General features: G+C 37.2%; 2 protein-coding genes and 1 pseudogene across 5 annotated transcripts; all 3 read right to left on the reverse strand.

The window, feature by feature from the left end:
• Positions 1 to 838: 838 nt before the first annotated feature.
• EMB1273 (embryo defective 1273) lies at positions 839 to 3,823 on the reverse strand. The gene is made up of 4 exons (XM_068465264.2): positions 3,503 to 3,823; positions 2,121 to 2,552; positions 1,493 to 1,759; positions 839 to 1,199 (listed from the first exon to the last, which is right to left on the reverse strand). Exons 1-3 carry the CDS (start codon positions 3,608 to 3,610, stop codon positions 1,517 to 1,519), a joined length of 783 nt encoding a protein of 260 aa, XP_068321365.2. The 5' UTR covers positions 3,611 to 3,823; the 3' UTR covers positions 839 to 1,199; positions 1,493 to 1,516.
• Positions 3,824 to 5,215: 1,392 nt separating this feature from the next.
• LOC137725528 (putative N-acetyl-gamma-glutamyl-phosphate reductase, chloroplastic) lies at positions 5,216 to 10,331 on the reverse strand. 3 transcript variants are annotated; one of them, XM_068464248.2, is made up of 14 exons: positions 10,091 to 10,331; positions 9,775 to 9,915; positions 9,451 to 9,558; positions 9,229 to 9,315; positions 9,080 to 9,130; positions 8,896 to 8,967; positions 8,461 to 8,580; positions 8,202 to 8,262; positions 8,020 to 8,100; positions 7,718 to 7,797; positions 7,533 to 7,622; positions 6,139 to 6,267; positions 5,901 to 6,015; positions 5,216 to 5,546 (listed from the first exon to the last, which is right to left on the reverse strand). In XM_068464248.2, exons 1-13 carry the CDS (start codon positions 10,142 to 10,144, stop codon positions 5,908 to 5,910), a joined length of 1,182 nt encoding a protein of 393 aa, XP_068320349.2. In that variant the 5' UTR covers positions 10,145 to 10,331; the 3' UTR covers positions 5,216 to 5,546; positions 5,901 to 5,907. The 3 variants fall into 3 exon arrangements, 2 of the variants coding, with proteins under 2 accessions (XP_068320349.2, XP_068320348.2); XM_068464247.2 differs by having other exon boundaries at positions 5,878 to 6,015; positions 10,091 to 10,319; XR_015962989.1 differs by having other exon boundaries at positions 5,307 to 5,546; positions 5,878 to 6,015; positions 6,834 to 7,622; positions 10,091 to 10,285.
• A 1,738-nt stretch (positions 10,332 to 12,069) lies between these two features.
• Positions 12,070 to 21,244, reverse strand: LOC137724964 (kinesin-like protein KIN-12D; annotated as a pseudogene). Its single transcript, XR_015962990.1, has 24 exons — positions 21,095 to 21,244; positions 20,274 to 20,961; positions 19,941 to 20,096; positions 19,752 to 19,835; positions 19,106 to 19,225; positions 18,889 to 19,002; positions 18,712 to 18,804; positions 18,441 to 18,601; positions 18,246 to 18,320; positions 18,053 to 18,140; positions 17,910 to 17,968; positions 17,731 to 17,794; positions 17,567 to 17,632; positions 17,295 to 17,483; positions 16,840 to 16,944; positions 16,508 to 16,743; positions 16,363 to 16,432; positions 16,207 to 16,272; positions 15,975 to 16,019; positions 15,809 to 15,888; positions 15,624 to 15,702; positions 13,866 to 15,494; positions 13,284 to 13,744; positions 12,070 to 13,004 (listed from the first exon to the last, which is right to left on the reverse strand). The product of XR_015962990.1 is annotated as a kinesin-like protein KIN-12D (transcript).
• Between the last annotated feature and the right edge of the window lie 276 nt (positions 21,245 to 21,520).

The raw sequence follows: 21,520 nt of genomic DNA on the forward strand, positions 1-21,520 counted from the left end.
AATACCCAAATCGCCAAAACGTAGAGCCCGTAGACGTGCGAAATAGAGGTTGAGGAAATCCTTTAACAGAGACTCCTATATTGAACTAGAAGATATTGGAAAAGTTGCATTGATCCATTCATTCAGCAACTAAACATATAGCTTGCATTACTAGGAGTTGAGGTTTCGATTCATTCCCAATCTTCTCAAGCTATTGATGTTCGATTGAGAAGATTTGTGCCATTGTTGAATCTAGAAACTCTGCAGCTCAAAGAAATGAGAAGGTTTGAGAAAAGTAACGTTGGTCCATTCATTAAGTAATTGAGGTTATAGCTCAGAGTCTCTCAATCTGTAAAAGTTTGATTGAGAATATTTATGCTATAATTGAACCCTCAAGCTACATATCATTTGAGTCACATTTGTTGTGTTAGTGCCACAAGTGAAGAAACTCAACCTTGAGTTGCCGTTCCTGTGAAGACTCAACATCGATCCCCTTGAAGAATTTCATGTTTTCTTTCTTTCCAACAATACATTAAACACAAATCGAATTGTGGTATAAAATTGCTATATCCTGCCCATTACATTGCGTGTATAATTAAAGGAGTACAGTTGGGCATAAATTGATTAAGAATGTGCAATTACGGCAATTATGGCAATGGTATATCAAGAGCCACTCAAGTTATTAGATTGAAGCTGGCAATTATTACTCAAACCCAATTGAACAAAGTTGTTCAGATTGGACAAAAAGTGACAGACAGAAATATAGGATTTTCTTTTTACTCGGTCATGCGTGACTTCTATAGGTCCGAAGCATGTGTAAGATCCTATACTACGACCCAACTTCAAACAATTTCCATAATTTTGGAATCAATGGTATATTGTAAAGTCGATGATTTCTGTTTAAATATGTCCTGCTCTAGGGAACACTTGTATGAAGACAAACAATCACAACACAGAGCTTCAACAATCTGTATATCATGTATCAATAATTTTCCGACATACTTAATATTAAATTTCTCCTTAGCTACTCGAAACCTGCACGCCTTCCTCTCCCGACCAAACAAAAGAAACAGAAATGAGAGTTACAAAGGTTTCCTAACAAGGCAAAATGTGTAGCAGTTACCAAGACCGCCAAAGGCATCCCAAGAACCGCTCATTATATCTCCAAATCGATGCCGCTTCCACCTTTGAGTAATTTCTTTCAGCAGAGAAAATTTCATCTATATCATATTGGAAAAAAAATTTAAAGGGTCACGCAAAGCAAGGAAGCAAAAACATACGGGTCAGTGACATGAAAAAAACGATTAACTGGAAGGTGGTGAATTAATGATTCCATGAAGAGTTAAATCACTTTACTAACTAAACAAAAGAAGAAAGCCTCGAGGAAATGTGGGAGATGTATAACTATTATATGGAGGAGAACACCTACTCTACATCGTATGGTATAGACTATTATGAACAGTGAACAGAGTAAACACTCAAAAAAGAAAACCTAGAAAAAGTTAACAAATACCTGGTGCAGTTTTGGACGCATGAACTAGAGCTTATTTGGCTCAACTTCAGACCGACTGTCACTTTCAGCATGTTGTGATGGTGCCATTCTCAATGCCTTTTGAGGTCTTCTGTACCACAAAAACGCAAGCCATAATGTCCTCAACAAACCCCCATTAGCAAAGTGTGGGATTAATATTCTCCCCCAAAATGGGTAATATGGACCCGGCAATTTGAGCAGTGTGAAGAAAATTGCCATAAGAATCAGATGCCAGGGAACCTCTGCATCCTGACAATTAAAACCAGACAATAAGAACCGTTCAAATAGAATGAACTCACAGAAGAAAATTGCAGGACGCCTAAAACAACTAATATTGAAAAATGAAGAAACCCTCCGAGTGCTTTACTCCATTATCAAGATATGCAGCAATTCTAAGCGAGGTATAGAAATGCAAGTCAGGAAAAGTATGTTGTAGTCACCAATCATTTCTAAAGATTGCCTTTTTTCTTTATATAAAAAATTTCTAACGATCTTCTGAATAAGATTTAATCAACAGAGTAAGCCACATTCCTGAAAAAACCCACCCCAACTTTGTACTTGTTCAAATCTTTCTGCCTATGCATAGGAGATTTAAGCAAGGTAACTTTACCTTAAGACGTGGAGAAGCATCCAGTGCTGCGAGTTTAAAGACTTCAGCAATAGCCATTCCAATGAGGACAGGAATAGGAATGAAAAACAACTTCCTTTCATGAGCACAGTAAGACATTTCACTAAGCGAGGAAACTGCAAATAGAGGTACACACAAGTACTTGACAACTGCTAGTATAAGGTCAATGATGAGTTGAACAAAGTTTTGTGCTGCTCTTTTCCAAGGGAAGCTCTTGACAGGTTGTGGAGAACTTTCCCACACTTGTCTTGCTTTATCAATCAGCTGATCAAATTTCATCTTCCCTGAGTCATCTGACTGTCCTGCAGTCATATTTATCGCATGCAAGATATTGTGCCGAGAATTTGAACGCAGCCCATAAGGCTTAAAACTCTGACCAAAGGCATGTATTTCATTACACTGTGCCAAACCCATCTACAATGAAATGAAATGAAACTTGTTAACTGAAAATGCTACTCGACCCAATCCAACTAAACTCCATCTAACAAAAATCTATACACCAAACTAGTTTCAACATTCATTAGGGAAAGTTAATGACTAGAAACAATGTATTGCCAAATTCAATAATTCCTAATTTTGATACATCAGACGTTTGGAGGTTTCTGAATTTATTCCATTAGCAAGCACAAAACGTCTCTCTTAGATCATAACATGCTTGTGCTGACAAAACTGGAAACATTTTTTTATACAAGCGATATTAGGGAAGGAGTGAGGACTGAGGAGGGAATCAAGCTCAGGACCTCATGTGCGAGGGTGAATGTTTCAGGTTTCTTTATACAAGCAATACTATGGAGGAGGGAATCGAGCTCAGGACCACGTGTGCCAGGGTAAATGCTCCGCCTTTTTTTATACAAGTGATACTAGGGGGGGGAGGATATCGAGCTCAGGACCTCATGTGCAAGGGTGAATGCTTCAGATTTGTATAGCGATACTAGGGGAGGAGGGAATCGAGCTCAGGACCTCATGTGTGAGGGTTAATGCTTTGGGTTTGTTTATACAAGCAATATTAGGTGAGGGGAAAAGCATGCTCGAACTCACGTGCAAGGATAAATGCTCTTAACCAACGACGCTACAAACCCCTTGCAAAAAATACACCCATTTTATACAATTCTTTACCCCAATTGACCAAACATATCAACACAAACTAACAACAGCAAAGCCTTATACCACTAAATGAGATTGGCTATATGAATCGTAGAACGCCATTGCGCTCGGTTATATCAACACAAACTAAGAGAATAAATAAAAAATTAAAAAATTAAAATTGACATACAAATTCTAGAAACCCATTTCCTAATATTCAAAATCAAGAATATTTCATTTTTAAGAAGGGGCAGAAAGGGAAGAGAAATTACAAAACCTACCTTGAGCCCATGGGAAGAAGGAGAAGGGTGAGGCCTGAACGCCATTTTAGTGGAGGATTGGAGGTGGGAGGACGCAGATAACAAGTGAGAAGGATAAAGGGTCGCCATTGCTGCTTTCGATGCTCGAGCAACGTCCAGAGAACTAAAACATAAATAAAATTACAATTCGGTGATAATTTCTTTGATTCGAAACGCCATGGATGGTTTGGTAAAGGAGGATAAGATGCTGAAGAAACGCTTCGATGTTAGAGCGATTTGCAGACTGTCTCTTGGGTGAGGAAGGGTTTAAGAGGAATAAAGCCAGGATCCGGTACTGGCGCCACATTGTAAGCGTGGCGCCCACTATGCCTTCGAGTTCGAGGCCGGCAGTTAATGGGCCTCTCACGGGCCCAGTTTGCAAGCCATGTGTGAGTTTATCATGGACTTTTTACCCACATTCCTTTAAATGGACTTTTACAAAGTTTTTGATATTTTTTAACAAATGATATTATCTACCACTTAGTATGGTCTAAGAGTATTTCTTTTACTTGTAAGTGAGAGGCCTTAGGTTCGATTATCACCAAAAGGTAAATTTAAACCACATTATTGCTAGTCTATTATAAGACTAAACTCACCTCTCTCCCTTAGTGTAGATAATATCGTGTGTTAAAAAAAAAAAAAAAAAAAAACGATATTATCCGCACTAAGACCATCTCTAACCTTTGGAGTAAAATCTAAAATTTTTAGCCCTGAAAATTTAGGTTTTAACCCAAATTATTAAAAAATGAATTTAGGCTAATTTTTGTTATTAACTTTAAAAAAATATATATATGTAGACTATCCTAAATTAATTTTATGAACATTTTAACCTAAAAATATTTAAATTCTAATAAATATTGAAAACTCACTAAATCAACACATGAAACTCATGAAACACTATGGAAGAATATGAAACACATGACATAAATGTATAAACACAAAACACATGAAACAAAAATGGGAAGAAGGGTTTTGGAAGGTGGTAGAAAGAAAAATTGGAAGAATTGTAGGAGAAAAGTGAGTTTTGTGTGGATGTTTGAACAAATACATAGGTATTTATAGAGTTTTTGGGTGAATTATGAGTTAAATATTTTTTTAAAAATTATTTTTGCCGTTTTGATTTAAATTTGGACAGTTAGATCTTTTTTTATACCGTTGGATTTGATCATATTAAATATCAACAGTTGGATTCAATGAAATTATAAATATAAAACAAATATACATTTGGACCATTGGTCCATTTGAATTAGAGCCATTGGATTAGGCAAAAGAACCGTTAGGCTCCTTCTTCTTGCAGACAAGCGGCCAACATGGCCACATGGGTGGGGTTGGGAGACCTACTGGGTGAGGGGGGTGCCACGCATGCTCGGGTCCTTGCCTGGCGGGTGAGCTTTAATTGCCCTTTCTCACTCTCACATGTGCGCTCCACCACAAATTTTTTGGGGCTACCAGCCAGCTTTTCTTTGACCCACCATATTACTAGGGAAATATGGCATTGTCTCAAGGGATACCGAGAATCCGTGAAGAGGAAGATTAGTTTGTCATCAATGGATGACGGGAATACCTCTTATTTCAATTAAAAAAAAGTTAATAGAACTTTTTCGTTAAACTATTGTCATTTTTCATTACTAAAATTGGTATTGTGAGAGTGAGACACAAAGATGAAGCATAAGGAAGGTAAGACACGGTAAAATATAGGTACAAAATGCACATAAGGTGCTTAGATAAGTAAGCCTAAAATCAGAATTCCACCAGGGCTACAGCAGGAGAAAGCATAAGGACCGCATTGTCGAAAGCATTCCAATTTCGAAAAACTCTATAGTTCTTCGGAGTACAGGATACTCTAGATTACAAGCCAATCGCTTTTTTAATTAAACCCAGAAATTAAATGAAAATCGGCATTAAAAAACTGAATCAGAAAAATTAAAATTTGAAATTGAAATCTGTAATACTAGAGGTAACCAAAGCAAAGTCCTAGAAATAGTCATGCAGCTCCTGCAAACAGCTTTTCTACACTTTTAACTACCTGCAACAATCAATGGAATGAAACTTATCAGCCAAGGTAATGTAGAAGCCCAAATACAATCCTAAGAAAAACAGATAAACATTCCGTCTCGGGTTATATGAATGAGGAAATGAAGGTCAAGATATTCTCAATAGTGAGATGTATTTTTTTGGACTGACAATGAACGATAAACAACAGAGCCTGCCCGACGTTGTGATGGTCTTATACAATAAAGATGTCATGGGGGAGCAAGCGAAAATGGTGATCATATTATAAAGTTGATCGATCGTATTTAGGCAAAAGAGACGCTACTAGGATAACAGCAACCAAAATGGCACAAGAGCTAAAGTACCTAGTTTAGACTCGTCTGCTTACTCATATGCTAAGGAAACAAGGGCTGATAAAGAAGCCCTGTGTTTTCTGGAAATCCCATCATCACATTAAGATTCTGTAAGGCTTGACCTGAAGCTCCCTTCACAAGATTATCAATCTGCAACAACAAATTCAAAAGCTTGGCTGTCATGTCAACCGATAACAAAATACGTCCAGAGACTCACATGGAACTTGGAAGCAGAAATTTTCAAAAGGCAAAGACGGGGAACATAAAACATACAACAGAAATTATTATTGCTCTCCCAGGAATTCTATCAGGAAAGACATTGATGAAACAATAGTTGGATCCTCGAGTATTATGAGTGCGAGGAACAGCTCCTTCCTCCAACACAACTACAAATTCTTCATCCTGAAAAAGGGAAATAGGTTTGTTAAGATTAAGGATAACAACAGTTTCATCCATCGCACCAACACAAGTAGAGAAAAACACATATGATATAGGCATCTAAGCAATATGAACACAAGAATAATGTGCTTCCCACTGCCAACGCTACACTGCAGGGAGATTAACGGCCACAAGATATGTATGACATGTTTTATTAAAGGGTTTTATCACATTTGGTCCCTCAAATTGAACTTTTCAATCAAAGTGGTACCTGAAACTGAAAATCAGTACTTGAAAATGGGTCTTGCACATGCACATCAATTTGGTCCTCCCTTACCATTCTGTTATTTATTATGTTAGTGTTCTGATGTGTCATACGTGTGGGGCCCACAAGTCTAAAAGTATGATTCCAACTAGATTATATAAAAATAATCATAAATAATTTGTATTTTTTAAACTTCTAAATCTATAAAAACAGAAAAATAAATGAAAAAAGAAAAATGAGGGGTTGCTGAAGCAATGTAGACGCAATGAAATTTGATCCAATTCAAATCAAATTGACATAATAAACATGAACTGCTCCATCTGACCTGCATCTCAATATAAACAAGAAGTTGCAGAAGCAGCAGTGCAACACCACTAGTCCTTGATTCATTGTCTTCTGTTGTCATCAACTCTGAATTAGAAGACAGCTCACCACGACCACTGCCTCAGCCGAAACCTCCATCGGCTGGCCTACCCAGGGCCAATCAACATGGAATTTATGAGGATGCAGACGGTGGTGATGGGGATATGGTAGGGATTCTTTGGAAAGTGATGAATCTTTTGGGGAAAGAGAGGAAGCCGAGAGAGTTTTTGGAATGAGAATGAAGGTTGTGTGTTTGAAGAACACGACCACATTTTGGCTCCTGGCACATATTGAGGAGAGCTTGGACAGATACACGATGGCAGATTCAGAGAACGAAAAAGATAAGGTCAAACTTTCTGCTTTGTTTTTTAACTTTTGAAACACTTTTTTTTTTAAATAATTTTTTGACTTGTGGGCCCCACATGTATGCCACGCCAGTACACTAACAGAATAAATAACAGAATCGTAACGGAAGGACTAAATTGATGTGCAACATGCATTTTAAGGGACCAAATTGTTCGATTTTCAATTTCAACGACCATTTTAATTGAAAGTTCAATTTCAGGGACCAAATGTGATACAAACGTTTTTATTCACGCCGATTATTTGAGATGGATGCAATAAGTAGCCAAGCAGCAGAAGAAAAAGTAAAGCAGTATACCTCATAGGATAACTTGAGGTGTTGGTGCAAGTCCTTGAAATTTAGTCCTGGAGCCAGTTCCACATAGATAGTGGATTGCATACCACGACTCTAAATGACAAAGTACAAAAGTGCTTAGTCCTTTGTTAGCAAAGAATGAATTGGAAAATATGGATTCTCTAAATGCATATGGGGGTAGTAGTTACCATTGGCATTAGATGTGGAGTAAAACTAACGGTTACTTTTGAACTTGCAGCATCAGATAGTCCCTGCTCAATTTCCGGAACTGAATTTCACAAAAATGATGATCCAGGTCACTACCTAATGTAAGTAATTAAATAAAAACACACATATGACCTCTAGTGTTTAAAGTTTCTACCTCTTCAGAAATTGATGGCAATCATTCCACAAATAAATAACTTTATATAAGTACCAAGAATATCTACTGATTATTTTTCTTCTGTCAGACAAGTTAAAATATAAAATTTGTATAAATTCAAAATCTTACCATGACGGTGACGAGTAACACCATAAGAATATATGCCCTCGGCTATTTCAGTGTACAAGTTTGCCTCCTTGGCACCACGCCCTGCACGATTAAGCAGGTTTTACAAGTCAACAATGGAGCACTTTGAGTATATAGGGTAAAATTTTGCATGGAAATGTTATAAACTACAATCAAATCCTAACCTGCTCCGCTAACACCAGACTTTGAGTCAATAATAATATTTTTAGGTTCAATGAGATTGGCCTGTGAGAAAAATGCATTAGGAGAACGATAAGGCATACTTGATTATGGTTTCTATTTCAGAGAGTGACACTCTCCTGTCTGTATATAGGTTTATATTTCAGCCACATTGTTACATCTTAAACAGGGAGTGAATTGACCTCGAGCACATATTTCATAAGAACATGTAATTTTCTGAGAACTTAAATATATAACACACACCTTTATCAATGGTACAAGTGGAAGTTGAACAGAAGTTGGATAACAACCAGGGTTAGCAACTAGGCGTGCACCTTTTATCTCCTCCCTCAAAATCTCTGTCAAACCATAGACAACTTCTTTCTGAATCCAAGAAGATAGCCACTTTTTAAAATTAGCAGAGCAATAAGTTCCAAGAAATAAGAGCAAGATGGTGCCTGCGTTTTATAGGTATATACATTTTCTACAAATCCAAAATGCACATTATGACAACAAATTAATCATGTCAGATTTTTTTATTTTTTTTAATTTTTTTTTTATCAAAGTTGAGGTTTCAATTTATTCCAAGAGTATTGGTTGGTGGACTTTATTTATTTATTTATTTATTTTTTTTTTTTGAGAAGATGGTGGACTTAATAATTCCATACAAGTTTTGATATGAAGAGGAGACTATCTTACCTGCAACTCTGGCGCTCTGTGTGCCTGACCATACCATTCTTCATACTCCGAGATGTCTCGTAGACGGAAGTCCTGAAAACACCATCACGTAAACATTAAAATGAGAAAGTTTGGAAGCTTTTAAGATACAGTAGAATGCCAACAAACAAATTCCAAAAGCAATGCAAGGTTATCCCATGCATACAGCAGACAGGTCAACAATCTTTAAACTCTTGGGAAGGCCTTTGATAATTTCCTGCAATTGAAACAATAAACATGTGCATGTTAGGAATTGAGGACCAGATGCAGTAAAATGAGAAAGGATTGACACTACAGAGGAAAGAAAAAAACAACTTGTGTGGTTCCATGTGGTAAACAACAAAAAACAGCATCCACATCAGAAAAATCAGCATCCTTGATAGCAACCATTTTTGGTAGATCCTGCCAACACAAAAAGAGAATGATAGCTACTAAAGAATTGCCCCAGCCATTAAGGCTCCATTCAATATGCCAATCATATCTTAATTTAAGTCTTTGGTCCTAAGAGAAAACACATTAATCATAACAAAAACTTACTTGAGAAACTAGATGCGGAAACACCGACCCTATTGACTGTCCAGCTTTTCTATCAGCAGTCATCAAGGTAATGCCAAAGTGAGGATGGTTTGCAAGGAGCCGAACAATCTTCCAAAATGAAAGTTAATCTCAGTTCATTGCAGGGCAGTAAAAAGTATCTCATTATCTTCCCCAATTCAATTCAATATATTAAGTTAGTACTACGGTCTGGTCTAGTGGTATTCTTATGTTGTGAGGTTTAGCCAACTTTCCACTCCTCAGGTAGATAATATCGAATTTATTCAAAAAACAGAGAAAAGTACTGATTAAGAAAAGGGTTTATACCTCAGAACCAGTGTAACCACTGGCTCCAAGAACACCAAGGCGAACTTCTTTTTCTGCTTTCTGGGTCTTTGTACTCACGGAACATTTAACAAACACCTTCTTCGCATTCCACGTATCGGCCTTCGAACCGCTCACCCCGTCCTGCAATTTCGAAACTTTATCAATAAACTTCAACTTCTTCGAAGAAAGAGACTCAATCCAACAAATCAAAGTTTCTAAATTCACTGACATTTTACAATGCAGGGTTTAAATGGGCATTTTTTCCCGCATTTTCTGAGAAAACAGACAGACAGCTAGTAGTATAAGGAGTACAGACCTTGCGGAGGCACCCGGTTGGGGAAAAAATGGAGCTGAAAGTCGCAGTGGTCATTCTTCTATCAGAAACTTGCAAAAGCAGCAGCCTTGAAGGATTAAATGATCAAAGGAATGCGAAACCACCAAAAGGGGTTTTCTCTTTTCTTTTATCGGCAGCCAAGAGAAAGTAGTTGTTTTTTTTTTTTTTAATCAGTGACTGAACAGAAAGAGGACAAAAGAAAAGTTCCCACAAGAGATGGTGTAGGTTTGGAAGGGTTTTAAAATAGAAAATTTTAATGAAAAACTCCCGATACAATTCATTTTAACGAAAAATTATATTTTACACTAAAAAATTAATCTTGATACTATTTACTTTACTTTTTATTTTTTCTTTATCGTTAAAACTCAAAATTCCTTTTAAAATAACTTAAAGGTCTTTCTTTTAAGATTATTTTTTAGGTTTCAAAAGCACTTCGAAGTGTTTTTAATGTTCACTTGTATTTTTATTAACCATTGATTTCAAAAACACTTTCATAAAAAATGTTTTCAGTTATTTAAAAACACACTTCCAAACGAGCCCAAAGAAAGCTGAAAATAAATCTTGAACCCCTTTTTTTAAGAACTTGGATTATCTCCCTCTTATTTCTCTCACATCTCATCTCAAACTTTTCATTTAAATCGTTTTCAGTTATCCTCATTCTTCTACGCGTAGCCGTGGTTGCCTTCTCAAGTCGATCTTGACGTCGTAATCTATCTCGAAGGTCTCAAAGTTGTCGAGACAGTAGAAGAAAATTCTTGAATTGTGTCATCATTCTCATCAATTTGTTCAACAACCCTCACCTACGTTATACAACAAGAAGGAGGAGATTGGAGGGAAAGAATTATTCTCATATTAGTTTTTATGTTTATACTATTTTTATTTTTGTTCGAATTTTATATACTAATTTAACATAACCTCTCATTCAACCCACTTAAAAGGTTTGGTTTTAAGTGCAGTCAAAAGTTAAATTTGACTCAATTTCTCTTCTATATTTATGTTGATTTGCACGATAGGTTTGGTCTTTTGTTTTTTATTACATGTTTGGTTTTTCTTAAAAAAAAAAAAAAAAATCGAAATGCTTGGCCTATCTTAATCTTAACTTATGCAACACCTACCTCACCACTTGAGTGATTCCCAAGGATGATAATTTGATTTCTGCAACAACATTTCAGTGAGAATTTGTAGCCGGCTTCAAAGGGAAAATCCGAACTTGCATTAACTCATATATTCACAGCTGTTTTATTTACAGAAGGCTGCCTTTCGTACTTTCTAGTCCTATAATTGTTAGCAGAAAGCTAACCAGACTCTGGTTTTCTACATGAACAAAATCATCGATCTAAAGCAGAAATTTACGGAGCTTATCGGGACATTCTTTTCGTTTGAGAATTCTCATCCTTCCTTGACCTTAATGGTGAAGTTTGTGGCATGAGCTCCGACAATCGAATTCTTTCACTGCTTATTTTGTTCTGCAGAAAACAAAATATTGGATCATGCATAAAATCCTTGTGTATCCAAAACATTGGAAGCAGTGAAAAACAAGCTCAAAGATAAAAAATTTATATACCGTAAACTTCAAATCCTGCAATTCTCTATCCATTGGAGTAGTCTTGTTCTTGAGTTGCTCGAGTGCCTCTTCAGCAGCAGACGGGTTTATTTGTGTAGATTGTTTTGTTACTCCAGCAGCCTGAAAGTTAGCTCAAAAGGAAATATAAGAAGCGGTCCTGATTGATTTTGTGATTTTTCGAGAGTGAATGGTTATTAAGTACCAAGTGACCTTTAACATTACCTTCAAAACGCTAAGTACAGAGGCCTAACAATTTCTGTGCTAGTTGCAACTTCTCCTCCTCAGTTTCCTGTAGCAGAATCAATTGCATTGTTAAGCATCAAACTATGAGTTTGATTGCAACCCTCTCTCTTTCTCTCACTCACACACACACACAAAAGACAACACTAACCTGTAGTTTTGCATCCAATCGTTGCTCCTGATCAAAATCGACAAAAAGGGTTTTCACTAGACAGACATTTTAGAAACTCGCTTTCTTTCATTTTGCTGAAAGCTTACCCTCTAAAGTCTCCAAGAATATTCCATTTCCACAATTTCATCTTGGTGATCCTTGTTATTAGATGCAGATTCCTGCAACAAACTCAGATCAAATAACATTCCTTTAAGAACATCTTCCTTCCTCACTAACTCAGCCTGAAGAGACAAATTTTCAAACACCAGCTCCTTAGCATGGCACTCTAAGCAGTTGACCACCTGTATAAACTCAGATATTCTCTCTCCAGCTTCACATAGTTCTTGAGACAATTTTTCAACAATAACGAATGGTTCTTCCTTTAAAATATTTTGTAATCTGTTATTTGCTGAGTTCACAGTTTCCACTGAATCAATACACTTCTTAGCTTTCGCACTCAAAATGGTGAGGAGTTCTCCTTGCTTTTCTCAAGAGACAACTTTTTCCCCGAAGAGAACATTCTCTTCCTTCAGTTTGTTAGTACTACTAACAAATATTTGCATCCCTGGCTTTTTGAGCAGAGTTCTTCCATAATAGAAGACTCTGATTGTTTGAGTTCATCCAGTTCAGCAGTTTTTGCCCTTAAATGAGTTTCCAGATTAGCCATGTGAGTCTCCAAAGACAAAATTTCATCTTGCAACCGGCAGTTTTCTTGGTCAAAGACATTTATACCACTTAATGAGGATGAAAACTCAGAATTATTCTCCAAGTTTCTAAGAGCCATGTTGTGTTCTGTATTTAACTTCTCTATCTCAGTTTTAAAGGACTCATTTTCCATCTCCAAGCGGTTCAATCTCCTCAAACTTAGGAAGAATGCAAGAGAACTGAGCAGTTTTCTGGCCTGCAACTAACTTTGCATTATCAAATTCTATTTCCATCATCTGTGAGACGGGAAAAAAAAGAAGATGGTAAAGTCCTTGAATGGAAGTATATACATACGAGTGAGTTAAACCTATAAATTTATGATTATGAACAACATGTGAAAACAAAAGAGGTTGGGCAAGGACAATGGATTCAGGAATCAACAGGTATTTTCACTATCTCATAAGGTTGTTATTGCTTTTCTGGTACACATGATAAACAGAAGTCTTAGTCAGAGAATAGGGTAAAGCTTAACCAAGAAACAACAATTATTTGAATTTGGAAATCCAACGGATTACCTCTTTTGTTTGGCACCATGAGACCCAGCTTCCTGCACAATCTGTTGACATGCCTCCAGTTTATGATCTTGAGCTTCCAACTTCACTTTCAATTGCTTCTCTGAGTTGTTCATAGTTGAATGCAGATTAATGACCTGAGTTCTGAGATGTTCCATGCTTTCGTGATTCTGTTGCTCAGACTTGCACATCAGTTTGTTCTCTTCACGTAGTTTGTCCATCTCAGTGTGTACCTCTTTTAAGCTATCAAAGGTAGTTACTATTTCCTTTTTCAGAAGTAAAATGATAACATCTCTACCACTCGCAGCCTTGGAAGGTCTTTCAGACTTCAAATTTTCTCGAGTAATATTGGCACAAATACTCTTCTCCACTTCCAGAGAACACTCGGACATATCAGGCTTATCAGCTATCAGGTCTTCAACAAACTGTTCATTTCTGTTCTGGTCTAGAATTTTTTTCCGTTGCTATCTGCAACAATATTTAGGTATAGCTATTACAAAACAGAACACTCTTCCTCTACAACATAGACCCAAAGCTCAAGATCAAGCTATCAGAAAGCAAAATGTTAACTTACCCATCCACCACCCTCTCCTTTGGAGACTTAGAAGCTACTTGTGAATCCTTCCCTTCAGAGCTTGTATGATGCTCCACATTTGTGTTCATGCATGACATAAATGTGGATAAGCCAGTTTTTAGCTCAGCTAGTTTCTCCATTGTCATCAAAATGTTTTTCTCTTTGACATCTTCAAGCTTCTGTTCTATACTTAATGCATGTTCCTGCTCCTCAGAAAGCTCCCGTCTTAGATTGGGACAGGTTCTCTTCAACTCTTCAACTTCCCCATTTAAAGACTGAACTTTTATCTCTGCTTCTGCTATCACAGACTCCCGATCACTGAGAATGGCAACCTTCGTTGAGATCAAGTCTTCTGATTCACTAAGCTGAATACTCTTACACTTTAATGCATCTTCATTACTAAGATTCATCTTTGCTAGTCTGTCCACAACAACGAAAGCAACTGTTGCACAGACTGACGTTTTCCTGATCTGCTCTTCAAGTACCTTCACTCGATTCTCAAGCTTTTCCACTCTCGATGACTTTGCATTCAACTGTGTTGTCAACATGAGCATTTCTTTCTCCTTTTCACAACACTCCTGTTCATGTGCTTCAGTTATAGCCAGTGTTGCTCCTCTCATAGAATTCAGCATGCACTCCACATCACATTTCTTGTTGGTTGCATCCTCCAAACACTTCCTCAGTTCATCAATCAAAAATTCCTTTTCAGAGATGATTCGCATGATTCTTCCAACTTGTTCGGAGATCCAAATCCTTTTCCGTGGAAAGGAATCGGATATAAGGTTAAGTTGATCAGAGGCATCATCTAGCTCCTCACACCCATCAGACAGAACCTCTTCAATCTCACTGGACAATAATGTCCATTCCTGTGACAACATTCTTACTTCCCCATCTTTCTCCTCAAGCTCTTTACTTAACCGTTCATTATCTTCGTTCAACATGTAAAACTTTTCTTGCACCTCCTTCAGTTCCGTTTCCAAGATCATTACATTTTTGTTCATCTCCAATTCTTTTAAATGGCCATTTTGAACTTGCTGCTGAAGCATGCCAAGTTCTTCCTGCAGACAGACAATCACCTCTGCAGTTTCAGTCTCAACCTGCTTATGCACTTCATCCATTTCTTCTTCATTTGACACTTGAAATGCACGATCACTTTGGTACCACGTATTCAGTCTCTTGGCGTTTTCAAGGGAATCAAGCATCCTCTTCAAATTTCCCTGTAATGGTGAGTCTTGGTTGTTTGAGCAGTTCGAAGGTGATAAATCCCTAGACTCCTTAAAGGTCTGTTGCTCCTTTAGAGCCCTCAATTCAAGCTCCCGTTCACTCAAAAGCTTGCTCAGGTCCTCAAGCTCATTGATTGACAGAAGTTGCTGAGACTCGAGAGCTTCAATAACAGATTTAGCCTCCTCCAATTGGCTGCTTGCATCATTACGCTGTTTGCTTATCACAAAAAGTTCTTCATTTGCCAGCTGAAGATCCTTATTTAAGAAATGTACCGTCTCCTCTTGAGAAGTCCTCTCTTCTTTCAAAATGATATTCACTATATCCAGTTCCAGCTGTAAATTTAAAATTTCTTGTGCATGTTTTATTCGAGGGTCAAGCTTCGGTTCCATCTCCTCAACGGGAACAGCATTATGCACCTGAAAGCAAAAGGTGGATTAGTGAACCCTTAAAGTAAATTTACTGCTTCCCTTTTCTTTTTCCATACCATTAAGGAACCCAAGTCAAATATTATTTCAAAAAAAAAGAAAAAAAAAAAAATGGAATACCTTTAAAGCTACACAATCATTTTGGTCAATGGGTGTACACTTAAGCTTGTTAAGCATTGTTTGCAGATCATCAATTTCCCTGCAAAATGTGAAAAAGAACAAAATCACGTTGGAAATAAGATATTACTTTAATAGTTAAGGATGCCAATATAAAAGGAGAAAACAGGAAGGCCAACTTTTCTAACCTATTGAGTTTTTCATTTTCCTCCAAACAAGTATTTAAGCTGCGCCTGCATTCCTCTAACTCATGGACAGTATTTTTTAACTGAAACCAAGAAAATGAACATGTGAGTGTGAGTAAAATAAAGAAGGGGCTATTTGGATGTCCAGTAAGGCATGACTGAGTTCAACCTCCATATTGAGAGAATCACTATCTCTGTCGGTGCATACGGTTTCCTGTTTCATAAAGGATACATAATTAGAAATAAGAAATAATAAACCAAACATACATATATTAATATCTAGCCATTCCTTAAGGAAATGCTTGGCGAATCCACAAATGGAAGGACATTGCCACCGTATATGCCAAAATGAATGAAACTGGAAACATAAGGAACCACAATATAGAATTAAAGTAACCAACCTGAGTTTTCATACTAAAATTTGGGTTGCCATGCTGCTTAGAGTGTCCATCAAGATATTGAAACAACTGAAAAACAAAAATTGTTTTATTTTGTGATATGGACTCCAAGCAACATCTCAAATGGGGGAAAAACATGTCTTTGTTGGATATAAGTACCTGATCTCGCAGTTTAGATACCTCGTCCAAGAGCATCTCTCTCTCTCCTTCTTCATAAAATTCTTCAAATCTATGAATTCCACAGTGAAGAGGTTATTTCAATTGATAGGATAGTTAAAAATTGATTGATTATGACAAAAACTACCTTCTAAGTTGGTCCAAAAGCCTTATGTTCTCCAATGCAAACCGAGTGACTTCAGGATTCTTATCAAGTTTTGCTTGAATTAGCTGAATCTCTTCAGAGAGTGCTCTGTTCTCGTCCAGTAAATAAGACTCAACGGGAATAGAACCACTAAGAAGTGACTCCATTTTCTGAATTTTGTCTTCTCGAAACCTTAGCATCATTTTAGTGCCCCTGGTGTCTTCCTCTCTTTGACAAACCTGTGAGCAATGAAAGCTAAGGAGTTCAGCCACAATTTACAAGAGTGAAAAATAAAGAAAAAAAATAATAATCTTAAGAAAAGACTCCTCAAATACCAAATGGTTCAGCTGCTCATTTTCAGCTTCAAGTTGCTTGATGGTAGCTTCTGCCATCTGCTCTCTTCTCAAGGCACCCGCAAGCGTTGTCTCCAAAGATTTTAACTGATTTACCATAATTTTCAGCCAATGTGATGATTTGCAATACAAAAGAAAATAAGTGGCACGGCTCATGGTAAACGAAACAGTAGTACACCAGTCTCAGAAGTCACAACTAAAATGGGAAAAATTGAATCTAACGGTGATTAAGTGTTTTTCTTTTTGTCTGGGATGCTTGTATATGAAGTTTGTATAGTCTGAGCACCCTGTTATGTCATTAACTTGAAGCACCAGTTACTTAACATGATATTAGAGATGAAACATCCGTACAACAAACATAGGTCCAATCAACTTTTCCAGTCAATACCCAAACAAACTAGCGTGGTCATATTCTAGACAACTAAGAGGAAGCATACCTTTTTGGTGGAAAGTCTCACAGCTCCTTTTGATTGATTTTCAAGAAAATCATCATCGCACTCTAGGTCCATATCACATAAGTTTTCACCACAATCAATTTTTCGGACTCTTTGTGTGTCTTCAAAATTGGTCGAACGAAACGACAAAGGTCGGGAGACATTATGACGCTTAAGAATGGAAAGTTGCTCCTGTTGCAGAAATCATGTCATGATTTTAACTATTAGTTATTTGATATAAGTGAACATAAAAAAACACAGATAATCATTACCACCTTTAGGAGCCGTATTTGGTGTTGTAGGGCCATGACGTCGCCTGTGGCATCCTCATTCACCACAGCCTGCACAATGAAACAGAAAGAAATATATTGGTCAACAAATTGACGCATGATTCCATTAAATACTCCTTAGTCTGCACTGCTTACGGTATGAAGCTTACATTGTTTTGAATAAGTTTTGCTCTCTGAGCAAACTTAAGGGTACTCAGCGTTTCAGCAGCACAACTGTGACAAAAAAAAAGAACATAATATTGGTAATATGTACAAAATGTTTCTTCTAAGTTTTGTGGCTTGAAATGATTTTAACACTAACCAAAATAAAATTGAGGTAAGAACGAACCAGATAGATGGGCTGACATTTGCAATGATCATTGTTTTTGAGTTTCCCCCAAGTGAGTCCTGCATTTATTTGGTATGAAGAGTAACATTATGCTAAGAAATTTAACACTTGACTGAGGCAGAGAAGATGGAATTACAATCAACCTGTAGTAGGAAGGTTAGCCTAGAGTCTCTGTAAGGTACATGCTTCAACTTCCCATGTGCCATATCCACTAGAACCATTATAACATGACTACAAAGGACATATTTACCATTATCATTGCGTTATCATTGCGAAGGCAAGAACAAGAAACACATGAATACAGATAGAACCAAGGGAATAACTGAAAAAAATTACCCTAGTGTAGATAGTGATTTATTAATGTTAGCAGCTTCCTTCAACCGCTCACCCTCCGCACCAGAAGTTTTCTGCCTGCAAAATATTATTGGGTTGGGATTAATTCAAGAAAAAACGGGTTGGTGGAAGGATATAATATGTAATTTTATACACACAGAAACACATATATCAACAAGTTTGAGCCTGATACCGCACCTTTCTGAACCAGCCAGATCAACTAGGTTTAGTCTAGCAAACCGTAGGTTAGTTGTGGAATCTTTTTCCCACCTACTCTCAATTACACAAGTAAAGACACTGTGCGAACGACTGCTTTCTCTATTCATATTTGTTGCAGCAACTTTCCTATTGGAAGAACCCTGTGGAACAGATTACATTTTAATTCAGACATGCATGCATCTGTGTATTTATGCAGAAAAAAAAAACCTCTGCCTCTAACTTAGCAAGATAATGATCAATTAGTGGGAACCTGAATGAGAAGCCTGAGGATATCGCTCACAGTATAGACTTCAAATTCAGAAAGATTTTCTACATAAACACCCTTCTTAACATCTTCCCGCAGCTTAAAACAAAAAATAAATAATAAAATAATAAGAAATACTTCAAGATAACCATAGGCCATGCACTTCTAAAAGAATCAGCTTACAAGCAAATTGGTAGATGACGGATCAAGGAGATCCGTAATTTGTTCATTGTAAATTTCTAAGAAAGAGCACTTGCAATTGTATTTTAGTTTCTCATCCCTGCGGATTTCCTCTTCCTGAAGTTGGAAGTAAAGTCAGATAGTGAGAAATTTAAGCATTTCTCACATATAACCAAAAGGATAAAGTAGAAATAAGAAAGTAACAATTAAATGATATTACAGCTTGGATCCTTGCAAATAAAAACTCAAAAATTCGGGGTGTCATTCCACGATTTGGACTGAGCTTCGTTTCTAAATCATCAATCTCCCCAAGCATTGTATGTGTTTTTCCACTTCCTGTCTGCAAATCAAAGCCCAATTATTACAAAAAAACACTGGAATAATAGGAAATTGATTATCATAGGCGTAACATGTTTCAACTGAATAAGAACAATCATTAAGTTATGAGAACTATATGACGTGCTATTGCAGACTCAATCCTCCTACGCCATCATGGTCAGAAAAATTCTATCATAAGATATAATTCATCCTATTTTGACCATTTGAAGCAAGAACAGGAATTATATACGAGGCAGAATGACTGAATAGAGAAATTGGATTAAACAAATAGGACTAGGTAAGCATCAAAGAGATATCTCCACCTCCCTTTAGTAGCATGACAAATAAAAGTTCAAACATTGAAGTGAGAATTTTAAGCCTTCTTAATTTTACTAATACAGGATTTTGCAGAGTTCTGCCAGTGTTTATGTAAATTGAACATATTAACAGTCAAATTCAGCAGATTATAAGCGTGGTTTTCATGGTTGCATTAACTTCACATTACTAATGCTAACAGTTTTCATGATTAAACAGCTCCTTGAGATTACCTGACCGTAGGCAAACATACAACTATTATATCCTGACAAGCAATTCTCTACCATGGGTAGACCAGCCATCCTGAAAAGCATTTGCTGCAGAACTCAAAAAGTTAAAACCACTGGTAACTATAGTGAATGAGTAGAAGAGTAAGAAAAAGAAGATACCATATAATACTATAATTTGGTCGCAAATCACACCTGATCAACTGTTTCACAGGCTACATGATCAAATGTAAATCGACTTTCTGGTTGCCCAATCCAGGAAATTGTCTGAGCACTTTCTTGCTTCAAACACCTGCTGTAACCATGTAAACTTCGCTCCATGCTATTGAGAGGACGAACACGAATGAGAACCTAAATCAAATTTACAATACCATTAGCATAACTTGCATACGGCTAAAAATTCACAAACTCGACATGTCCAGTTCACTTCCTTCAATCATCAAAGCCAAATGAGCATTGAACTGTAGAAAACATTAAACGAAAACCACTAAATGTACGTCAAAATTGGATAAAAACTGAGTTTTTTACCTGTACATTGTGATCCATCCAGAAAGATGGATCTTCCTTGAGATCAAAGTGAGGCACTTCGACTGTATTAACCACCGTATACGGACTGTAAGAAATGGGAATCCCTTTATACAATGCAGCAAAGTTCCCTACTCGAGGACCAACACTTCCATCAGCCTTATTCTGAAAACCCAAATTCGGAGGCTTCGACACAGTCTTGGACGGTGTTGTCTGCGTTGAATTACTCCCCGAATAACTCGAAGCAGCTCTACCAACTGTCCTCATCACCCGAGGAGTCACATTTCCCAAACCCCCATTTCCAGCACCGCCACCCCCTCTGCTCACTTGGGTCGAACAATTAGCCCCGTCCTCGTGCGAATCACCGGCGATCGTACTACTGGGTTCCGTCTTTTGGGCCCACCCAAATCGCTTCGGGGTACCATACTTATCGGGGGTTCGAAGAGGCAACGCCGGATCGGAAACCTTGGCCTTGGAAGCCTTGGTCGGAGTCTTTTCAACCCTGCTCCGAATACCCACTTCTTGTTCCGCCTTGGGTAGTTGGGCCGGATCTTGAATCGGGTTAAATGGAGTTCTCGAAGACTCTGAGCGGACTCGGATCGCCGATAAGTCCTTCAGGTTTACCGGCACGTTCTCGGCCTCTTCTTTCTTCCCAGAATTCGAACGCAGGAATTTGAAATCCCTTAACATCCTAATGCCCAGAAATTCAACAAATACAAGATGGGTTAAGTAAGATAAACAGATCGATACATATACTGTGATATATATATATATATATATATATATATATTTGAATTTATTGCTGAAATTATGCAAATATTTACCTGAAAGATGAATTGAAAAACAAAATCTGAAGCTTCCGAATTGTAAAAATTGATTAAACTGACGAATCTTTGGAGGGAAAAACAAGTGGGACTTGATTCAATAGCTCATTTGGTTTTGAAATCGAGCATCTTTTTCTCTCTATCTCTACTGTGATAGTTTGAAAGGTGTTTTGAGATTTTTAAACCGAGTTCAAAACGCTGAATGGATTCGTAGGTTTGAAGGGAACGGCTGAGATTTGATCTTGGTTTGAAATTGGGCACGGTCGCGGTTTTGGGATTTGAATTGCGAGGGCTTTTTGGTAAAAAGGGAAACATGAGCGGGGTAACGTTCAAATTTCAACGGCAGCGTATATAGTTTTGGTGAACATTTTGCATGGTTTGGAAATGGAAAAATACCAAAACACGAAATACAGAGAAAATTACAAC

This window comes from Pyrus communis, chromosome 5, assembly GCF_041283825.1.
Source record: "Pyrus communis isolate YQ-2024b chromosome 5, ASM4128382v1, whole genome shotgun sequence".
NCBI lineage: Eukaryota > Viridiplantae > Streptophyta > Magnoliopsida > Rosales > Rosaceae > Pyrus > Pyrus communis.

Coding starts and splice junctions, on each gene's coding strand:
- EMB1273 (XM_068465264.2), bottom strand. CDS start 3,610: ATGGCGACCCTTTATCCTTCTCACTTGTTATCTGCGTCCTCCCACCTC. Junction 2,553..3,502: donor CTTCTTCCCATGGGCTCAAG/GTAGGTTTTGTA, acceptor ATTTCATTGTAG/ATGGGTTTGGCACAGTGTAA. Junction 1,760..2,120: donor ATGCTTCTCCACGTCTTAAG/GTAAAGTTACCT, acceptor TTTAATTGTCAG/GATGCAGAGGTTCCCTGGCA.
- LOC137725528 (XM_068464248.2), bottom strand. CDS start 10,144: ATGACCACTGCGACTTTCAGCTCCATTTTTTCCCCAACCGGGTGCCTC. Junction 8,101..8,201: donor GTCTGGTGTTAGCGGAGCAG/GTTAGGATTTGA, acceptor TTAATCGTGCAG/GGCGTGGTGCCAAGGAGGCA. Junction 6,016..6,138: donor GAGCAATAATAATTTCTGTT/GTATGTTTTATG, acceptor TTGTTGTTGCAG/ATTGATAATCTTGTGAAGGG.